This window comes from Zosterops lateralis (assembly GCF_965231275.1).
Source record: "Zosterops lateralis genome assembly, chromosome: 11".
NCBI classification, from domain to species: Eukaryota; Metazoa; Chordata; class Aves; order Passeriformes; family Zosteropidae; genus Zosterops; species Zosterops lateralis.
In genome coordinates, this window is record NC_139771.1 from 9,927,568 (window position 1) to 9,947,742 (window position 20,175).

General features: G+C 44.0%; 1 protein-coding gene across 4 annotated transcripts in view; it reads left to right on the plus strand.

Annotated features, from left to right (window-relative positions):
- FLNB (filamin B) overlaps window positions 1-19,855 on the plus strand; it is a gene marked incomplete at its 5' end in the record, with an annotated part of 71,563 nt that extends 51,708 nt beyond the window's left edge. For 2 of the 4 annotated variants that reach the window (XM_083869531.1, XM_083869534.1), the window contains 18 exons: window positions 886-1,133; window positions 2,843-2,917; window positions 3,620-3,722; window positions 4,612-4,752; window positions 6,274-6,402; window positions 6,874-7,047; window positions 7,201-7,359; window positions 7,730-7,933; window positions 8,485-8,637; window positions 8,954-9,076; window positions 9,642-9,908; window positions 10,145-10,282; window positions 10,373-10,488; window positions 12,286-12,418; window positions 13,434-13,610; window positions 15,974-16,192; window positions 17,145-17,348; window positions 18,066-19,855. In XM_083869531.1, the coding sequence (XP_083725657.1) occupies window positions 886-1,133; window positions 2,843-2,917; window positions 3,620-3,722; window positions 4,612-4,752; window positions 6,274-6,402; window positions 6,874-7,047; window positions 7,201-7,359; window positions 7,730-7,933; window positions 8,485-8,637; window positions 8,954-9,076; window positions 9,642-9,908; window positions 10,145-10,282; window positions 10,373-10,488; window positions 12,286-12,418; window positions 13,434-13,610; window positions 15,974-16,192; window positions 17,145-17,348; window positions 18,066-18,253 (2,951 nt within the window). In that variant the 3' untranslated portion in view covers window positions 18,254-19,855. The remainder of the gene's footprint in view (window positions 1-885; window positions 1,134-2,842; window positions 2,918-3,619; window positions 3,723-4,611; window positions 4,753-6,273; window positions 6,403-6,873; window positions 7,048-7,200; window positions 7,360-7,729; window positions 7,934-8,484; window positions 8,638-8,953; window positions 9,077-9,641; window positions 9,909-10,144; window positions 10,283-10,372; window positions 10,489-12,285; window positions 12,419-13,433; window positions 13,611-15,973; window positions 16,193-17,144; window positions 17,349-18,065) is intronic. The other 2 variants (XM_083869533.1, XM_083869532.1) reach the window with 2 other exon arrangements.
- Between the last annotated feature and the right edge of the window lie 320 nt (window positions 19,856-20,175).

Genomic DNA, 20,175 nt, shown 5'->3' on the forward strand with positions numbered 1-20,175 from the left:
TTTTAAACAGAAAAACATTCCTAACACAATGGAAGAAAAAAAGAGAGATCCTCTTTGCCTCAAAATTTGTTTAAAAGATGCCTTAATGGGTAAATCTGATACTCTTCCAAGTAACTGAGCTGGAAATTACTGCCAGATGCCAGCTAAAATTTCCCACTTCCAAGAAGTGCTTCTGATTCAGTGCTGTAAAGCTGAAATACAATCTCTGTAGGAGTAAGTGCTGGAATACTGCCAAAGTATTAAACCAGCCAGTTTGTTGCCACTTGAAAATGAGCCATTTGCCTGGTAACAAGCGAGCATCAGAAGCAGGAGTATTCAATGTGTACTACTGCAAATAAGACATAATAGTTCTCATTTAAACACAGTGTTCTTCAAGCTAGATCTGATTGCTATAATTTTGGCATTGTTGCATGATGTTCTTTTTTTGGCATGTGTGGTAGAACAGTGGAAAATCATTTGTGGATGGTGGAGGAAATGTGGCCATGGCTGCTGCTGTGCCCTTTTTCAGCTGCTTACAGAGGGAGGTTTATGTTGAAGCAGTGCAGCCAAGCTACTGGCAGAAGAAGTGCCTTTGGCTCTGCATGAAAGGAGTAGGATGATAAGAGTATGGGTTAAGGCATTGCTTTCTTCAAACTTAGCTTTTTTCCTCTCTGTTCCCATCCAACCTCTCTGATTGCAGAGGAGAAGGAGAACTGGTAACCAGTTCTTGCATACCACTATGCTGACCAATTTTACAAATGTCCCTTGTTGTACATCTGCTCCAAAACCACATCTGTGGCTCCCTGGGACCAATGTCTTGGTGCCATGCTCTCCAGGTACCTCACAGGTGATCTGCCTGGGAAAACTGTCCTGTGAACACCTTCTGTAATGAAAATTGCCTTCTAGGTCCTGGAATTGCACCCACTGTGAAGACTGGTGAGGAGGTTGGTTTTGTGGTAGATGCCAAATCAGCAGGGAAGGGAAAAGTGACATGCACCGTTCTCACGCCGGATGGGACAGAAGCTGAAGCAGATGTTGTTGAAAATGAGGATGGGACTTACGATATCTTCTACACTGCTGCCAAACCAGGAACCTATGTGATCTATGTCCGCTTTGGTGGGGTGGACATTCCCAACAGTCCTTTCACTGTCATGGTAAGCCAGTTCTGCTCCAGAAGTACCTCCCACTCAGATTACTGCTGCCATGTTTTATTTAGCAACAAGTTAACTCTGTGTAAATGTTTGTTCAGATATTTATTAGGCTAGCAGGAACTAATAAATCCTTGTTCCTTGCAGAGCTTGTTTTGAGCAGGCAATATGGTTAAGTGAAGTGGGATAGAAACCATCAGAGGATGAAGACTTGCCTTTTCTGAAGAAATTTGTTTTTCAGTTCCTGACCATGAAGTTCTTTTTCTAAATGATGTAAAGGTGGTTGTAATCAGCTTCTTCAACTAATTATGTTGGCCATTGCCAGATACAGTGTTCTGCCTTCTCTCTCACTTTTTATTAGGTTGATCCCAAAATAAGAAATGGTCTGCTGACAGATCCCAGGGAAGCAGACTGTTAGCTCATACTTAATAATTATTTGTAACTGCTAGTTAAACTGTTATAGCCAAATTTCCCCTCCTAATTATCTTCCTTCCAATGTGCAGTTCTCTACATTTAGCAAACAATATCCCAGCCCCCTGAGAAGCAGACTAGGTGCCTCTCAGGGTTCTACAGAAGCCCTTCTTGTGAAGAACATCTCTCTCGGTTGGCAAAGCAATTCCTGGTTTTGTAATCTCACCAAAGCAGCCCCTGGTGCATCTTGGTCCCTGAAATCACAGGATTTGTACTGAGTCCAGATGGAGCTCATGGCAAGTCTCTTGGGCCAGCAACTCTGGCTCTTCCTACCTGTCATCCTGGCAGATTGCTATGGGTATCTGAAGATTTCCTTGAGAGAAATGACTCCCTTGGTTGCTGCTCAAGGTTCACCACAGGAAATGCCTCTTGAGGTCAGGGAGCCCATCCTGGCCAGCCAAAATTCCACTTCCTAGCTGACTGATACAGTGTGTGTTTGACTTGGGTGTCTCAGCTGGGGACAGAGAACACTGAAACAGCAGCATTTCTGTTTTGCATTGGTTTCCTTAGTGGAGTCCATCCATGAAGAAATTTCCAGTGGGTTATCTCATTGGGGTGGTTTGCAGTGGTGTAAATGGGCAGGAGGGGGTGGGATGGCTGAGCTTTGGGGGAGCTGCCTGCGTGGGTGTCAGTCCCAGCCGCTTGTGTTGGGTTAATGGGAGAGATGGGAATTTGCAAGTCATGCCCTTGGCATGCCTGGTGAGAAGAGTGGCCACGCCAGGGAAAACACATTCGGTGTCTTGACAACGCAGTCCCAACTATGAATCAGAAGAATGGCTTTGCTGCTATGGCTGGATGTAGGCTGGGTCATCCACCCAAGTGCATGAACCAGGGCAGCCTTCCCATAGCAGCCAGCTCCCCTGCCTCCCAGCTGGCATATCGTGCTGCACAGTGCTCGGGGACTTTCATCTTAAGTTTAAACCTTTCCCATCCCTCACTGCATCAGTCCCATAAGAAAGCAACTCTGATATTCAATTCCACCAGCTTTCCACTTCTCTCCCAAGCATGTACTGGTTTTCCCCTTGGCTGTGCCACTGGTGGCTTCCCCCAGTGCCTGTGGATAAGGGCAGCTTCCCTGACTGGATCCGGGTCTTTTGCTGTGGCAGGTGGACTGGGAGGGGCTACACTATGGGAGGAAGGTGTTGAATTGTAAGGAGCAGTGTGTTCTGAGCTGTGGAAGGTGGGGATGCCTCCATGCCAGAATAACATCTAATAACAGCTAACCTGCCTCTACCCTTGCCCAGGCTGTAGATGCAGATGATGTCGCCGCACAGTCGCAGGAGCCAGTGGGCGCTTCCCCGCCCGGATTCCGCCCTTGGGTACACAATTTTTACATTTTTCAGCTCCCCATCTGTCTTCCATTTCAGATGACAGCCTGCTTCTTGGGAGTGCTTGATCGCTCTGGTCATTGCGTTTGTTCTTTCTGTTTCATCAGTTGTTCTTGGGATCCAGACCTTGTTTTTTCTTTGCTGCTTGAAGGGAGTCTCCAAATAAACTCCTGTAAAAATGAAGAGGATCATTGCACCCACAGCTTCCACTTCTGAAATGTCTGCTGTTGGCAAAAGCACCCTGAGTGCACTGCTTTGTTTTCCCAGTAAAATCACAGTATCTTGAGTTGAGTTGCATTGTGAAACTTGTTTCTTTTGTCCATTTTGTGTTGCAATCATTCTGCCCCATTTAAAAATCACTTTCTCTTCCAGGCCTTAGGCAACTAAATCCTTTCAGATGGAGCCACTTTGGGTCTTGTGTGTACTACATTGTCTTCCATCCCTTTGTATTCCATTTTTATCTCTTCTTTTTTTTCCAGCATGTCTTCCATCCATGCCGTGTTTGATTTGCTCTGCTCTGCAGTGTGGTGTTGTAAAGGAGAGCTTGGCCAGACACTGCTCTGGTTGAGCCCAGTCCTTGGCTGGCTGCAATAATCACCGCACACTCTCTTCTGCTTGTGCTTACAGAGTTGCTCAGTGCTCATTTGGCTCTACCAGCCTTTTTGAAGTGACCCATGTTTTTGCTTGCTTTAGGTTACAGAAGAAGCTTATGTCCCTGTTGGAGACATGAATGGCATGGGGTTCAGGCCCTTTGATATGGTTATCCCATTTGCTGTAAGGAAAGGAGAAATAACAGGTACCTGAAGTGCCTCTCAAGGAGATTTATGCTTTTTGTTAGTTTTTTTATCCATTTGCTGCTAACAGACTGGGTGGTCTAGACCACAGTGTGTGTGTGAGATTTGTATCCTGCCAGCAACATAGCTGTTTATTTTCAGACTGGGTGGCACCCACTGAGGATGAGTAGGATATGGCCCTTCAATAGTTTGAGTTAAGTGATGATTCTTGGTGCTGCTGTAGCCTTCAGTGGTAGGCTGTGAGCTACTGCACTGTAGGGCCTGTTGATGCTTTTTCCCTTCCAGTGCAGCTACATGCATCCTTGATAAGCTCCATTATTTCTTTTCTGCAGATGCAATAAAGCAGTTAATTCTGCATTCCTGCTACATACCTTCTCCAAAGCAGGTGACCCCACTTCTACAGGTCTGGCAGCTGAGAGCACTGCTCCAGGAGCCCCCTGGTTGCACTAAGCTCCTGCACACAAGGCCTGTGTCCCCTCTGCCCTCTAGCTCAGCAATCCCACCCCAAGCCCTGGACTGTCCCAGCTTGAAGGAACAGTCAGTCTTTCCTTTTTAAAAGTGCAGCAAAAGAGGGAGCGTATTTCTACAAGATAGATCAGTACTTTTTATGTGGCTTGCTGTGAAAAGCTCTGTGGCTGCAGCAAACAGCCCTGCCTGTGGAGTTTGTAAGGTCGCAGGACCGTTTGCCAGATGTCAACCACTGCCTTGTATTCATGTAGCTTAAGTAGAAAACATGTCTGGTTAGTGTTCCCCATTAGTCTCTTATTTGTGCCTGTGGGTAAGGAATTTAACAAATTGAAATGCTCGTTTAAAGTGGCTGGACAATTCTCTGTGGGTGGGAGAGGGGAAACAGGCAGCTTTTCCTGTAACTCCCATGGTGGCCTTTTGTAGGTGAAGTACACATGCCCTCTGGAAAGATGGATACACCAGATATCGTAGATAACAAAGATGGCACAGTAACAGTGAAATATGCTCCTACTGAGGTTGGGCTGCATGAAATGCACATAAAGTACATGGGAAATCACATCCCAGGTAAGTGACAAAACAGGCAATGCAAATCTGAGTGCAGAGTCCTGCTGATGCATCTGCTCCCTGGTGAGGTTCTATAGCTAAGTTGTACATGCTGTGGAAACATATGCCCAGGCTATTTTACTGTTTAGCAGCCCTTTTTCTGCAAGTAGTCCAGAGAGAACTAAAGCAAAGAAGTGCCAGCACATATGAGTTTCCATTGTGGTTTAATCGTACCAGCCAGGCTTAAAATGGATTTTGGTTTTGGGAAACTAGCTTTTGTGGTGCTTTTTTATGAAGAAGAAACATACTATTTTTTAACTACCAGTTTTTCAAGTTGAAATTTACTGCCATGGTGCTTAACAAAACTACTGATTACAGTATGTGTTTATCCTTAAAACTGCATTGGCAAAAAAATCTCAAAACTGTGGGGAGAACTGACTGACTGAAATACTATAGTTACTCTTTACATCTGATTGCAATAAAATAAAACATGCATATTATGCTGTAATCTTTCTTTCTTTCTTCCTGGCTGCTTCTTAAAAAACAGAAACCACTGTCTTTCGTTCCATTTCTCTTCTTTTGTCCTTGCTTCACCAGCTCCCCATTGGAAGCACTGGAGACTGTGGCTGCCCTATGGTTCTCCAGGCATGCTGGTTTTGGGGGGCTGTGCTGAAAGGGGCAGACCTGTAAAAGGATATGTAGACGTGAGAAAAAATACCTTCAGCACTGTCTGAGAGGAACTGCTGGTTCTGTTCATACAGAAACACAGGATAACTTAGGCTTAGGGAGTTCAGTGGTGTGATGCATAGTGCTGCTTTAGTCCTTCAGCTCTTTATGGATATAGTACTCCCATAGGTGCTGACCTGTCTGATGTACAGGTTCACTAAGACCTTTACCCTGTGCTGGGATAGAAAGATGATGTGCCACAATGTTTCCTTCATGAAGGTTGTCATGAATCAAACTTTTTACTGTCTCAGCTGCAAAATCTAACTTTGGACTGAAGAGCTATCTGTGCCTTTTTCTGAAACTATTATTGGTTGTTGGTGACTGTACTTTTTGTTCTTGTGCACCAGCTTAGCTAATCTGAGGCTGGCAAATTCATTTTTGGATACACTTCAAATTTGCTAGTTCAGGTTCAGAGTCAGACAATGTGCTGTGCTCATTCCTAATTCTGGGCTACAAAATTCAGAATCAGTGCCTGAACTGAAAGCCTGCTTCTGAGTCATGTTCTGATTTAATGTGCTAAAAATAAACTTGCAATGAACAAGACCCTTTACAACATCCTTTAAGCTTATCTCTGGTAACTAGAATAACACTTACTCTTGCATGAATGAATGTGGCACAAATTGTGGAACAGTGTCTTTTGAAGATTGAAATGGAGGCTTATTTGGTTTTTAAGTGCATTACAGTCACAATAAGGGTTTTCAGATACCATGTAATGAGAAGGGCATTCAAGAACATGGGTTATCAGTTCTTGTAGTCCAGACCACTCATCATTAAAAGTGCTTGCCTTTATTTTTTTATTTTTTTTCCCATCTTTAGAGAGTCCTCTGCAGTTCTATGTCAATTACCCCAATAGTGGCAGTGTCTCTGCTTATGGGCCTGGCCTCATTTATGGGGTTGCAAATAAACCAGCAACTTTCACCATTGTCACAGAAGATGCAGGAGAGGGTAAGTCAGTTCTTTAAACCCATCCTACGCTAAATAAGGAACTTCTTGATAGTGTAATGCACACTGGCTTTAATCTACATTCATCTGTCCAACTATCTATCTCTGATGTGGTACAATGACTTATGCAAATATCAGGATGTAACTTGCAGTAAAAACTGGTTTATTGCCCCTTCCTGAAAGCAGTAGATGTACCCTGTGGTATAGGGTGCAAATTATTTGTTTAATTAAAAATAAAGCTGCTTAAATCTAGTGGATGATGACTGGGTGTGGAATCACTGTTAGGTAAATCTAAAGACTGAATAGAACTGTGGCCTTAGTGGATTGATCTGAGCTGGTTTTGCTGCTATCCTTTGAAAACATGCATTTAAGCTCCATTTTCAGTATAAGCTACTGGATATTTTTCTTTGGACCAAATTTTTGGACCTGGTGCTCACAAAGATTTATGGAAATGTCACTCTACTTTTTTCCTAGGTGGGCTGGACTTGGCTATTGAAGGACCTTCCAAAGCAGAGATCAGTTGCATTGATAACAAAGATGGGACATGCACAGTTACGTACCTGCCTACTCTACCTGGGAACTACAGCATCCTGGTCAAATACAATGACAAACACATTCCAGGCAGTCCATTCACAGCCAAGATCACAGGTATAAAGTTTAAACTTCTAGAAGCACTTCATATTAAAAATTAACCTCAGATAGCAGGGGGAACCTGGTTTGTGGCAGGAATTTGAAGTCCTCTGACTTGTTCTGCACTTAATCTTGTAACGTTTTGTGACTTGTTTCTCTTTATGTATTCAGATGATAACAGAAGACGGTCTCAGGTTAAGCTTGGTTCTGCTGCTGACTTCATGTTGGACATCAATGAGACAGATCTCAGTCTCCTAACAGCTAGCATTAAAGCTCCATCTGGTCGTGATGAGCCTTGTCTTCTCAAGAGGCTGCCCAATAACCATATTGGTAAGCTCTGAGAGATTACTATGAAAGCCTTTATTCCAGTTTGCTTTGCTGTGTAAAATGACTGACTTCTGTGCTCCTTTCCAGAAGAGTTTTGTCCAACCAAGTAGTTGATAGTGTTTGCTACAGTTCTCCAAAGACACAAAAGTATGAAGAATGGTCTCTTAGCTTGCATGTGACGTGCCAGATCGCAATTAAAGTGGGTTTTGTCAGCATATGTGAATGGCTTTGTGGTCCATTTGAGAACAACTCTTCAACATGAGCAAAGAGAGTGCTCTTCCAGTATTTCATTTCTTGGTGTAACTAAGGCATTTAAATCAAGTATAACATGAACAAAAACTGAATAAATACCTCACATTTCTCTGCTTTGCAGGCATCTCATTCATTCCACGGGAAGTAGGAGAACATCTGGTTAGCATCAAGAAAAACGGGAGCCATGTACCAAACAGCCCTGTAAAAATCATGGTGGTCCAGTCTGAGATCGGAGACGCCAGACGGGCAAGAGTTTTTGGACGTGGTTTAGTGGAAGGAAGAACCTTTGAAATGTGTGACTTCATTGTAGACACAAGAGATGCTGGTGAGTTCCCTCACAAAGGGACCACGACATGCTATGAGCTGTATATAGACTCTACACGAGAGCACTGCCTCCTTCAGCATGCAAGCTGCAAAGCAGCAGCTGTCATTAAACACAGACTTTATTGTCAGTTATTAACCACAGATAGTGCTATTAACTTACAAAGCATATTCTGAGGCCTTTGTTAAAACTAACAGGAACTGTCACTGGGGTGGTGCTGGCTTTAGTATCATTTGGTATAGCAAGAAGGAAATGAGAAAGATACTTATTTCCCTGTTGGTTTAATGTGGAGTCTTGGATAACTTTTAAACTTGGTGGATAACTTTTCAACATTATTGCGATAAAAAGGATATAGTCAGAGAATTTTAGGAGCTGAATACATGCTGTGCCTCTGACTGATTAGGAGTACAGAAATGCCATTAAGGCATCATGCAACTCCTATGTGCCTATTATGATACAAACCTACCAACTAGAGCCTGCTATGGATTTGGACTATTTTATGTCAGATTAGAGTAGAGCTTTGCAAATCTGAGGCTAACTTATCTATATTGTAGGATATGGTGGGATCTCCTTGGCAGTTGAAGGACCCAGTAAGGTAGAGATCCAAACTGAAGATCTAGAAGATGGAACTTGCAAAGTGTCCTATTTTCCAACTGTACCTGGTGTGTACATTGTGTCCACTAAATTTGCAGACGAACATATTCCAGGTAAGCAGAAGTGTTGGGCAAATTTCTGATTAGCACAACAGAAGTCTTATCTGGCTGACTGGTGCTCTGGAACTGTGGGTGGGCTGTGTGATCTGGCTTAGACCATAAGTCCCAAAGATTCAAGGAGGTTCTTCCCAAGCAGCAAGCGTCCAAAGCTCTTCTGGTTATGTGGGTGTATTTGACCTGGGCCTGACTGTTAGCTGGGTATAAAAGTTCTCCTGTGATCCCCTATAAGTCAGAGGAAGCTTTTATTTCTGCCCTCAGTGGCATGTGTAATAAGCAGAGGAGGAGGAATGACTTGCTGTGATTCTTACAGGCAGCCCATTTAGTGTAAAGATCAGTGGTGAAGGAAGAATTAAGGAGAGCATCACACGAACAAGACGGGCTCCCTCTGTTGCAACAGTAGGAAGCATATGTGATCTGAACCTAAAAATCCCAGGTAAGCAACAACATCCTTATCCCTAAAACCACAGTTTGCACTTGTGTAGCATGGAGTACTTGAAGCAGGGAAAATACAAACTTCAGTTTTGTAAAGATATCTTCATATTAACATAGCTTAGGGAAGAAACACTGGTAATGTGTCTTTTCAAACAGTTAAAAATATGCATAGCCATGATCAACACATGGAGAAATAAATACTGGTGAGGCCTTAATTTAATTTATTCTGTGTACAGCAGGCTGGAGAATGGACTGCACAGCTCACTCTAGCTCCAGGGTTTTAACATCATGTTGGCTGTTAAATGTTTGTTCTGCTGTCTGGAAACTGTGAATCATGTAGGCCAGGCTTAGCTGGCTGCACTTATCCAGCCACTTCATCTGCCTCTGTAGCACCTGGGAAGCTGCAGCTGGCCAGGGTTTCTGCTCAGAAGCACACAGCTGAGCATACAATGGGCATCTGTGTGCCTCTCCTTTTATTTGTAATGGGTAATCACCTGAGCTCAAGTCTGGCTTCCAAAACCCTTTGTCACTTTCTAATCTGGATTTTTTTATTTTCTTCTTCCTAGAAATTGATTGTGCTGATATGACAGCTCAGGTAACCAGTCCCTCTGGGAGAAACTTCGATGCTGAAATTGTAGAGTGTGACAAAAACACCTACTGTGTCCGCTTTGTGCCGCAAGAAATGGGGGTCCACACTGTGGATGTCAAATACAAAGGACAGCCGGTGCCAGGCAGCCCCTTCCAGTTCACCGTGGGGCCACTGGGCGAGGGAGGAGCCCATAAAGTGAGAGCTGGAGGCCCAGGGCTGGAGCGTGGAGAGACAGGGGTTCCAGGTGAGTTCTCTGCTCTCAGTGGGCTCCAGAATCTGCTGTGTGCAGGCCTGCAGTGCAGTGTTTTGGCTAACAGGAGCCTCCTGGAGAAATTGCTAAACAGTATCTCCCAGGACGGTGGGATGAGCTACTGTTCTTCCAATATGCTCAAGTGGAACTTTGCAGTCTGTTAGGAGGAAGCTGCAACCCAGCAACAGCAGCAGACTTACTCTTAAGTGTGGTCTCGTGTGTTTCAACAGCTGAGTTCAGCATATGGACACGGGAAGCTGGAGCTGGAGGACTGTCTATTGCTGTAGAAGGCCCAAGTAAAGCAGAAATCACCTTTGATGACCATAAAGATGGATCTTGTGGTGCATCATATATAGTTCAAGAGCCAGGTATGTCCTGAGACCAAATCACATGGAAACAACACCGATTGTGACTTTCAAAGAAACTAAGGACATTCACTGCTTCTCTTCTCTCTGCAGGCAACTATGAGGTGTCCATAAAGTTCAATGATGAGCACATTCCCGAAAGCCCCTACCTGGTTCCTGTGATCGCCCCCTCCGATGATGCTCGTAGGCTCACTGTCACTAGTCTTCAGGTGAGACATAAGGAAACATCTCTACAACTTACCACAGAGACTGATTTCGTCCTTGTTCTCCAAAACCAAAATGGTTGTCCCTTCTTAGTAATAGCCTTGTCTTGGTTGGTGCTTGTTTTCAAGCTCAGCTTGCAGCCAGAGAGATTTTTGGCAGCTGGCCCTTGGGTAATGCTGGCTAGCCAGAGTTCAAAGGCAGAAGGCTCAACTGAGTGTGTTACAAGTGATAATGCTTGAGAATTATGAATAAAAGGCTCCAGAAGTAGCACTGGGGGAGCTAAGACATGTTTCTCATGGCATTAGCCAGGGGAAGGACAGGAAGAACTGAAATTTAGAGGTGAACCACCAGTGATCATGCTGGTACCAAGTTCCTCATTTGGCACATGCATGAAAAGCTGCATTTCCATGAGTGAGGTAGCACAGGGCTGCATGGCTGGGACATCACTGCAGCCTGGCCAGGCAGACAGAGGTGGCCCCACCATGAGGTCAGGGTGCAGATTTGCCCTGGCTGATGTCACAAAACCACGGAGTCACAGCTCAGATGATTCATAAAAGGTAGTGAATCTCAGAGTGAATCACAGCTTTGTAGCTGGTCTGGGCTCATCTGGCAACCTCACCATATAATTAATGTATTTAGGTGCTTACAGGCATTAAAATACAAGTAACATTAAAGGCCTGACTGAAATCTCTAAAGCCAGGAGTTTGGATGTGAGAATCTGTTTCTAAATATACTGTACCTCAGTCCTCCTTGAGTGGTGATTAGTAATTCAATTAAGGCCTTTTTGGTTATGTCCCAGCTGTGATCCCTAGGAGTTTGCCTGGGCTGCAGGAATTCTCCACCTCAGCTGTGTAAATGAACCATGACAGCCTGATCCAATAGTATCTCTTTAACCAGGAGTTATAAGGACGTTAATTAGTCACTGTGGTATTGATGTTTGCCTTGTGTTTCATTTAAAGACTCTTTGACAGGAATACTCACTTCAATTATGTCCTGGAGAGGCAGATAAAGCTGAGTATTCTGTAACAGAGTCCATTGTGCAGCATCAGCCTCCACTAAACTCACATCAGGGACTTGTTTATACATTGTACCTCAGTTCTACTCAGTTGCATTTATTTCTCTCTTCAGGATTTAGTTGAAAACAAAACGAGGTAAAGTATGTGAAGTGTGAGATATTACTACTGGATAGTTGCATGAGTTGTGCTGGTCGAGGACATTGTGGCTCAGATGTGGAGCTGCCTTGCTTTCCACCAATGGCCTGACAGCACCACAACATCCGGTTTCATGTTTTAAATTACTTTCTCATGTTTGAGATGTCTTGTGGTGGCGTTCTAAATGCAGCCTCTTGCTGCAAATATAAACATGCATATTACTCTTTCAGACATTTGGATTATCAGAGGCTTTTTCCCTGAATGAATCTGGAATGAATGAATGAATGGGCTGAAAATGGAGCTATAGCTTAAGCATCCGTTAAATCAAGTGCCTGAATACCGGGGACTGATCTCAGTGATAACGGGTGACTAGTATTGTAAACCTGCCTCTCCTTGATGTGGTGCAATCATCTGGCTTCTAAAACCAGTCTGTTACCATGGGAAGAGTCAGCCTAGCCAATGCAGGTGACTCCTGAATCAGCCACCTCCTAAGAGGGAGAGAGCTTCTGATTTGAGAGTTAATGCAAGTCACAACTTTGTGCCTTTTGTTAAAGTCTAAAAGATCCTCATGGTGAAATGGTTATTTCCCTGCCACAAATTTTGTGCTGTCTGAAATGAAAGTTTGAATTTGATAATCTGTTGCATTCTCAGGAGTCTGGATTAAAAGTTAATCAGCCAGCATCCTTTGCTATAAGGCTGAACGGGGCAAAGGGCAAGATCGATGCCAAAGTCCACAGCCCCTCTGGAGCTGTTGAAGAGTGCCATGTGTCTGAGCTGGAGCCAGGTGAGCACACCTTTATGATGATCAAAACAATTACATAATCTCCAAAGCACTTGCTGCCACATAGGAAATTCAGTTCCTTTGGCTTACAAACAGTGTGTCCTAGGGATGAGAATGTTGATTGGAAAACAACTTTTTGTTGTCAAAAGCTGTTCAATCAGGGTTAGGTCCATGTATTTCCATTAACTGACTGAGCCCCAGCTTGTAAATTTGAAGTATTTAATGGCTTTATTTCACTGGCTTGCCAGTGAAGATATAGTGACATTAGTAATAAATTAAATATGATGTGGTTGTTGAATTTAACCAGGGAAGACATTTATTTCTCAAAGCTATGCTTCAGTCTTTGACTAATAGTTTATTTTTTAATTCACACTCACTCCTTCACATGAAATGTCAAGGAAACTGTCTCTAAGCAAACACTACAGAAAGCTCAATACCTGTTCCAGCAGTGAGCTTTTCTTTTTCACTTGAAGTCTGTATGAGTTATGATCTGTATTGTGAACAGGCAGCAGCTGTCCAGCTGGGGGAGATCAGTCCTGCCTCTGAGTTAACATGCAATGAAAAATGTGAAATATCAGCAAATTGCTAGATTACTTCATTAGATAAAGGTGTGGTGTCAGAGCAGCACACTCAGCTCACTGGTAAGATTTGGCTTGCTCTGAGCAGCTGCTTTTCTTCTACACACGGCTCTCTCAGCTGCCAACAGATTGGGGTGTGATTTAGTTTTCATGTTTAGTGCATGAGTGAGGCAAATAACCCTCAGACTAGATGACAGTTGAGATCAAGTCCTAGTGAATAAGGTGAAAACACAATCTGTAATAACTTCTGTGATAAATACAGCATTTTCCTGCTTAAATACAAATTTAGCAGCTCATGTAGCTGAGTTCACTTAAACTGGGACCAAAGTATTTCAAAGGCTTTCAGAAGCTCAGATTTCTAATCAGCCCTGGGTTTAATTGGTGGTTTATGGTTGGATTGTTGCCTCTGATTTGTCAGAAGAGCCCCTTCTCTGTTGCAGATAAATATGCTGTTCGGTTCATCCCCCACGAGAACGGCATCCACTCCATCGATGTGAAGTTCAATGGGAGCCATGTGGTGGGCAGCCCCTTCAAAGTGCGTGTGGGTGAGCCTGGCCAGGCGGGCAACCCTGCCCTCGTCATGGCCTACGGATCTGGCCTGGAGAGTGGCACCACAGGTGATCCTTCTCCTACAGCCCTGCTTGTGCCTGGGCTTGGAGACAAACAGAACCTATTTCTAGGCATACTTTTACATGACTTCACTTGCTAAGGCAGCTGAACTAACCTACATTCTCTGCTGACCTGAGTGCAGGCTAATTTTGCTTTCTAGCATGCTCATTTCTTATAACCATCACTCACAAGTCTGCAGCCTATACTGAGACTTAACAAACTTAAAACTTCTGTAAATCAGCAACTGCAGCATGCATTCACTGAACTGCTGGTTAGCAGCTGGAGTACAGCTCTGCTGGTTAGCTTATCCCCACATCAGTGGTCTCTTGAGCTCTGGGGATGCTCTGGCTCCCTTCCACACATGAACAAGATGTCTGAGTTAGCTGTCTGGAGATGAAGGAATCTTGTTTAACTTGTGTTAATTAAATGGGTATGAAGGTGTACCCTGTTACCTTCCCTTTGGTGCTTGCACCTCTAAGAAATCTCAAGTGAAATGTAGTAGGATATGTAAACCCTAGGGAGAAAGTAGGTTGTTCTGTTGGTAGTGTGCTATGCATATTCCAGATGCAGTGTGAACAGTTTCTTCTTGGAAATCTGACACCTCATTGTCAGCAGTGGCTGCCTCATCTGATAGTTCTCAACTCAAGAATGTAGGGTTTACTGTTTGTTTTTTCATTTCCATGATTTGCCCCCATAGTAAGTATGAAAACATTCCAGGATATGCACTTTGATTTATTTGTGTTCTTGCTCAGGCCACACACGCAGGTAAATAGCAGAGTAAAATGATTATTTTTCTCTCCCTTTTTTGTGTAAGGGAATAGCTAGTTCATTTTGTCCTATCCACTGCTGTCTCCTGTGGATTCCATTTCATACCTTTTTTTTCTCCCTGTGAAAAAAAAGTACTGCAGTTACTCAGTCAAAGCTTCCGCTGTTCTGGAGAAACCAAGCAGTTGGTTTTGGAAACATGCAGATACACTCTATAAAATAAAGATGTAGCTTGAGCTCCTTGAATAGGTGGAAACAAAAGCACTCATTAATACCAGCCAGTGATGCATCAGGGGCAGAGGAATATTTCTTCATCTATAAAGGTGCTTGGGGTTGTTTTTAATCTAAATAGACTGTTTCATTTCAGTAAAGCTCCTCTGTGCCATGTTGTTGAACCCTGGCCACTGCCAAAAGCACAGTGCCCTGGGAGCTGCTGAGCAGCGTTTCAGAACAATGACTCAGTGTAGGGGTTTCAGTGCCTGAGCACCTGAACCGTCCCCCTGGGAGAGCTGAGCGTCTGCAGCCTCCAACAATGCAAGCCTTCTTCTGGGGCACAGCAAAAATCGGTGCCTCTGGAGCAAGAGCTCTTAGCAAGAAGCTGTGAAGCTTGCTGGCTTTGAGAATTAACTTCTCTCTGGTTGAGCAGGGCATTGTGGGCTGATGCCTGACCTCCCAAGGGTGGCAGTGCCAGGGGGATGGGCTGCTGGAGCACTGGAAGATAGCACAATCCTCTGTGGAAGCTGGGCTCTTCCAGCATTGCGACACAGCAACCTCTTTTGTGGGGAGGCTAGAAACTTCTCCCGAGTTTATTCCCATGTCTTCATGTTTCCATCACAGCAGCAGTAAACTTTCCCATGGCCATCCTGGTTTTTAGTGAACCCGAGCACTTTATTCCTCTGCAACAGTGTCTCATGCAACAGACCAAAGATCATAAATATTTGAGGCCAGAGTTTGACAGTAAATTATTTGGGGGCTGAAAGCCTTACTTAATTTTTTTCTTGTGTTGCTGGCATTGTGTCATTGGCTTAGTATTAGCAGCAATAATTCAGCTGTGTTAACCAGATGCTGTAATTAAACAAGCTTTTGTTTCCACAAACTGCTTGGAGTGCTGTTGCTGAGCAGTTCAAACACCCATCTCCTCCAGGCCATCTCCTGCCCCTTGTCTGTCTTTCTTGTGGTCTCTTCACTGCTGATTTGTAGTCTAGGCAGTGAGACAGCTGTGAACTCTCCCAAACTTAGCCATGCTGGAGCTGTGTGGGTGTGGACTCTGATGCCCAGCAGAAAAGCTCTTGTTTTCTCTCTAAGCCAGTTTTTTGATACCAGATTACTTCCATTTGAGTCCTGAGGGGCTCTCATGACCCCTTCTCCCACACAGTCGCAACCTAACTGACGAAGGGAGCAGGATGAAGCTGGGGAGGCTGCCAAGGGTGCAGAGCTCCATTTGGGCTTGCCTGTGCAAGGCTGCTGGGGTGGATGTGGTGTCCCTCCCTGCCTGCACCACTGGGCAGACTAATCTTGCGCCGAATTACCCTTTATTTAATGCCTGAGGCTGTGTGTGTTACATCGCGTGTGAGGAAGTGTGTCTCACTGTGCTACGTCTTTCTAGGACTGCAATCGGACTTTTTCATTAACACGACCAAGGCTGGTCCAGGTACCCTCTCTGTTACAATTGAAGGGCCATCCAAGGTGAAAATGGACTGCCAGGAAACTCCAGAAGGTTACAAAGTCATGTACACACCCATGGCTCCAGGAAACTATTTAATTGGAGTTAAATATGGTGGACCTAACCACATAGTGGGCAGCCCTTTCAAGGCAAAGGTTACAGGTAAAAAGCTAACTAGTATTTACTCTGTGCCTGAAGCAGATCATGTCATTCAGTACAAACATCCTCCTGAGACAGTGTAGTGTTCTGGTCTAGATGCCCAAATCCATGAGAAGCAAAACATTTCTTCCCATCACCTTCAAAGCCTAGATGAGGGGGTCTCAGGAGCAGCTACAAAAGCAGTAGTCACAGAGCTTGGCAGCTTGACTCAGTAATGGCCATAAAACAGTTTTATGGGATAATATTAAGTCCTGATCTAGTGTTAGGGTCTTGCATGGGTCACAGGGAAATGTGATTTATTTACCTATTTCTCCCCACCCTCAAAGCCTGAAACTTGCTCACCTGTAGTATGTGTTGCCTCTTTTGGTCTCATTTTGGTGCAGGTATCACCTAGCCAAAGGTCAGTAATGTCTGGGAGGTTCCTAGGTGAAGTGAGGAAGGCTGGTTTAGGAACCCTGTTCTCTTGCCAGCACTGTGTTTAAGCACAGGCTCAAGCTCATCTCTACTGCTGCCCCTGAACTTGTGAACCCTCTTGTGGTGCCTGTAGCATGGTGATGTTCTCAGGAGAGGGTGGCAGGGACTGCACTCCCACAGGCTAGGACATGCTCTGCTTTCAAAATGGGTTATTGCAAAATTGCACCTGCTTTTCTGCCAACTCAAGTAATTTTTGGCATTTGGTGATTGGAGCACAATTAACTCTTCTTAAGCAACCTGCTTTGCTTAATGAATCCTGAAGTTCCTGTGGTCCTTTAGCCACTTGAGGGCTTGGGGATGGGATTGTTGCCAGTGGTGCTGGAAGATGTCAGCTTAAAAACCCAAGCAGGAAATTGCTCCTCTCCAAAAATGCGTTTTGGATGCAGAATGCATGCTAGTCATTAGGAGAGTTTCGAAACGTCCTTATGAATGCCTTTCAGATGGGGTGAATCTGAATGTCAGAAACCTTTTTTGTTTCCAGGACAACGACTGGTTAGCCCAGGCAGTGCCAACGAAACCTCTTCCATCCTGGTAGAGTCGGTGACAAGGTCATCGACTGAAACTTGCTATAGTGCCATTCCCAAATCCACCTCAGATGCCAGCAAAGTGGTTTCCCGAGGAGCAGGACTCTCAAAGGCTTTTGTGGGTCAAAAAAGCTCCTTCTCTGTGGACTGCAGCAAAGCAGGTATGGATACAGGAAACTAGATGGATGTTCAGGGTTGGTGATTTGACTGGGCATTTTTTTCTCTAAACCAGCTTGCAGATTCAGAGGGAAAATTCAGAGCTTGAGGTAATGAGCTGGTACTAAAGATAAAAAGCTAAATACTATACTGTGCTCATCAAGTCAGTCCTAATACAGGGGCTGTAAAGATGCTGTTTCCTCTCCAGATGGCTTCATCTGAGCCAGGTGCACCTGAAAGAACCACAAGGCTATGGCATGAGAACAAACAGGTTGCTGAACTTAAGCAACCCTTGTGGTGCATTGTAGCATGTAATGCATGGTGTTCCTGTAACCTTTTGATGGCCATCATCATCCATCTGGGAGCTCTGCGGTGGGTGGATTCCAGGCCAGCTGTGTCCACTGGCCCCTGCTATTAACTTCTGATGAAATACTTGTAAAGCAATACCAGCTTGTTTTCACAGGGAGCATGGATGGCTCCTGTGCTCTACTTAGATAGTGGTAACCTGTCAGGTTTGCCAAATAGCACAGATAAACCCTTGCCTCTATGAGGTTGAAAGCTTTTTAATGTAAAATTCCTTCTTACACCAAATTAATCTGAGATATGGCTCACCTGTTACTCTGTGAATTAAAATAACAAAATTCATATGTTACAGAGCCAATATGACAACCACGCTGCCTTTTTTAAGCTCAGGTATATTAACAGTTGTGTGTTTGCTCTAGGTTCCAACATGCTGCTAGTCGGCGTCCACGGACCTACAATACCGTGCGAAGAGGTGTCCATCAAGCATTTGGGCAGCCATCAGTACAATGTCACTTATGTTGTCAAGGAAAGGGGGGACTATGTCCTGGCAGTGAAGTGGGGTGATGAACACATTCCTGGGAGTCCCTTCCATGTCACCGTTCCATAAACGCGCTGTCAGGTGGTCTCTGCATTCCCAGCTCAGATGTAGAGTTGTATTGGGTGCAGTCGTGTTGCAAAATGTTTCTAGATACGCAGGGCTCGTGTTTCAATAGTCAGACATAAACTCTGTAACTGTTTTTACAAGCATTTCACTTCTATCCTACTTACCAACCTAATGTCAATTTATTTAATATCTCTTCAAATTGTACCTTTGTAGCACTGTCTGGGTCACTGTTAATGTTTGGAGAATCATGTGGATGACTAGACACTAATTTCCCTTGCGGATGTTAAAGACTTTAGATGTTAATTGAAAACTGGAATTTGTCTTTGTAATTGGGTATCTTAACTACTGATTTTATTTGACTGGAGACTTTACATTTTAGTTATGGAATATGACTTGGGCTGTCCCCAGTTCAAATTCTTTTCTGTAAAGAAATGAGGTAAAACTGGTACTATAATAGGTGCCTTTGTATACTTGATCAATTTTAACGCTTAAAATTATAAAAAGCTATTATAAGTAGCTTTACCACTCAAATTTAAAATGTTTCTGAAAATGCTTTGCTAATGGTTTACATTTAGAAAAGTTTATCTTTTATAGCAGACCAAAAGCAGACTGAAAATTACTTCCTGTAGGCTTTCAGCCTCTCTATGTTAATGCTTTGTAACTCTAGAGACAGATAGCTTTTTGGCCACGTTGCTAGTAATGCAATTTTTAACGAGCTTGGGATGCTGGTGATGTTTCTGTAACTTTACAGGTAAACCACCCCCCCTCTACTCTTTTCGATTTAAGAACAAGCCCTGGGTTGGTTGAGTTAATAAAGCCCCTGAACTTGCCAAGCCAGTCATGGCTGTCACCTGTGTGACCCAGAGTCACTGCAGTCCAGAGCACCACAATGTGTTGAGAAGATGACCAGTGGTTTCCCTGGAGGCTGCAGGCCAGGCCAGTGGCTGAGATGCCATCCTGGGAATGGGACTCACATCTGCAGTGGGACACAGGGGTGGGTCTGTGAAGTTACTAGTAATAGCCATACCAATAATAGCAATATAAATGAACAAAACCCTCTTTTGTGCAGGATGTTTTATTGTATCTCTGTCCAAGGACATGCCTGAAGCAAACTCATCTCTCCTGAAATCCTCTTTGTGCTGCAACAGGCGTTGCTGCTGAGGGTTAGGGAGTAGAAACTTGCTTGTAACTTGTCTGTTTGTCCCGGATTACTCCATACTACTTCCAGGTGCATATCTGAATTGCTGTCAGCTGCTTGGGCTTTAGTAAACTCTCCTGATGAGATCAAACTCTTCAATTTGGAAGGTAGAATTTGTTGAAAACATGTTGACCTGTCACTGGCCCTCAGGAGAAGTTCATGCTTACAGTTCTGTAATTATGTGTGGATGTACTATTCCAGCACAGTTACTGGGAAAAAAAAGGAAGGTTGGGAGTTTTTTACTGTGCTTTTTTTGTGCCTTAATGTGAAATGCTCACTACATTGTAAACTAGAAAGTAAAAACAAAATAAACTGGAATAAAATGCAGGATTGTAAAATTGTATCTTATAACTTATTAAATAGAAATGTTAGCTTCATTAAAATGTGCATGTTAAAAACAAAATTGGATTCTTTTCATATGTAGTCAGTAAAGTTCAGACTGAAACTACACACACAGCAGCTTCGGGCAGACCAAATAGCCTATGAGCTGTGCAGCTGGCTGTGAAAATTCGGGCAGAACCTCAAAACCATTAATTTTTTTTCTCTTTAAAACAAAATGGCAGAAGCTTAAGCCATAAGGTGTAAATGTGCAGGGTGCAGTGGGCACAATGTGAATGAAGCATTACACAGCTGTGCTGGTTTGCCCCTGTGCAGCCCCAGGCACAGGGGCAGTGCTGTGTCCCCAGAGCTGCTGTCTGGGCTGTGATCCTGGGGCACTCCCGGCGCC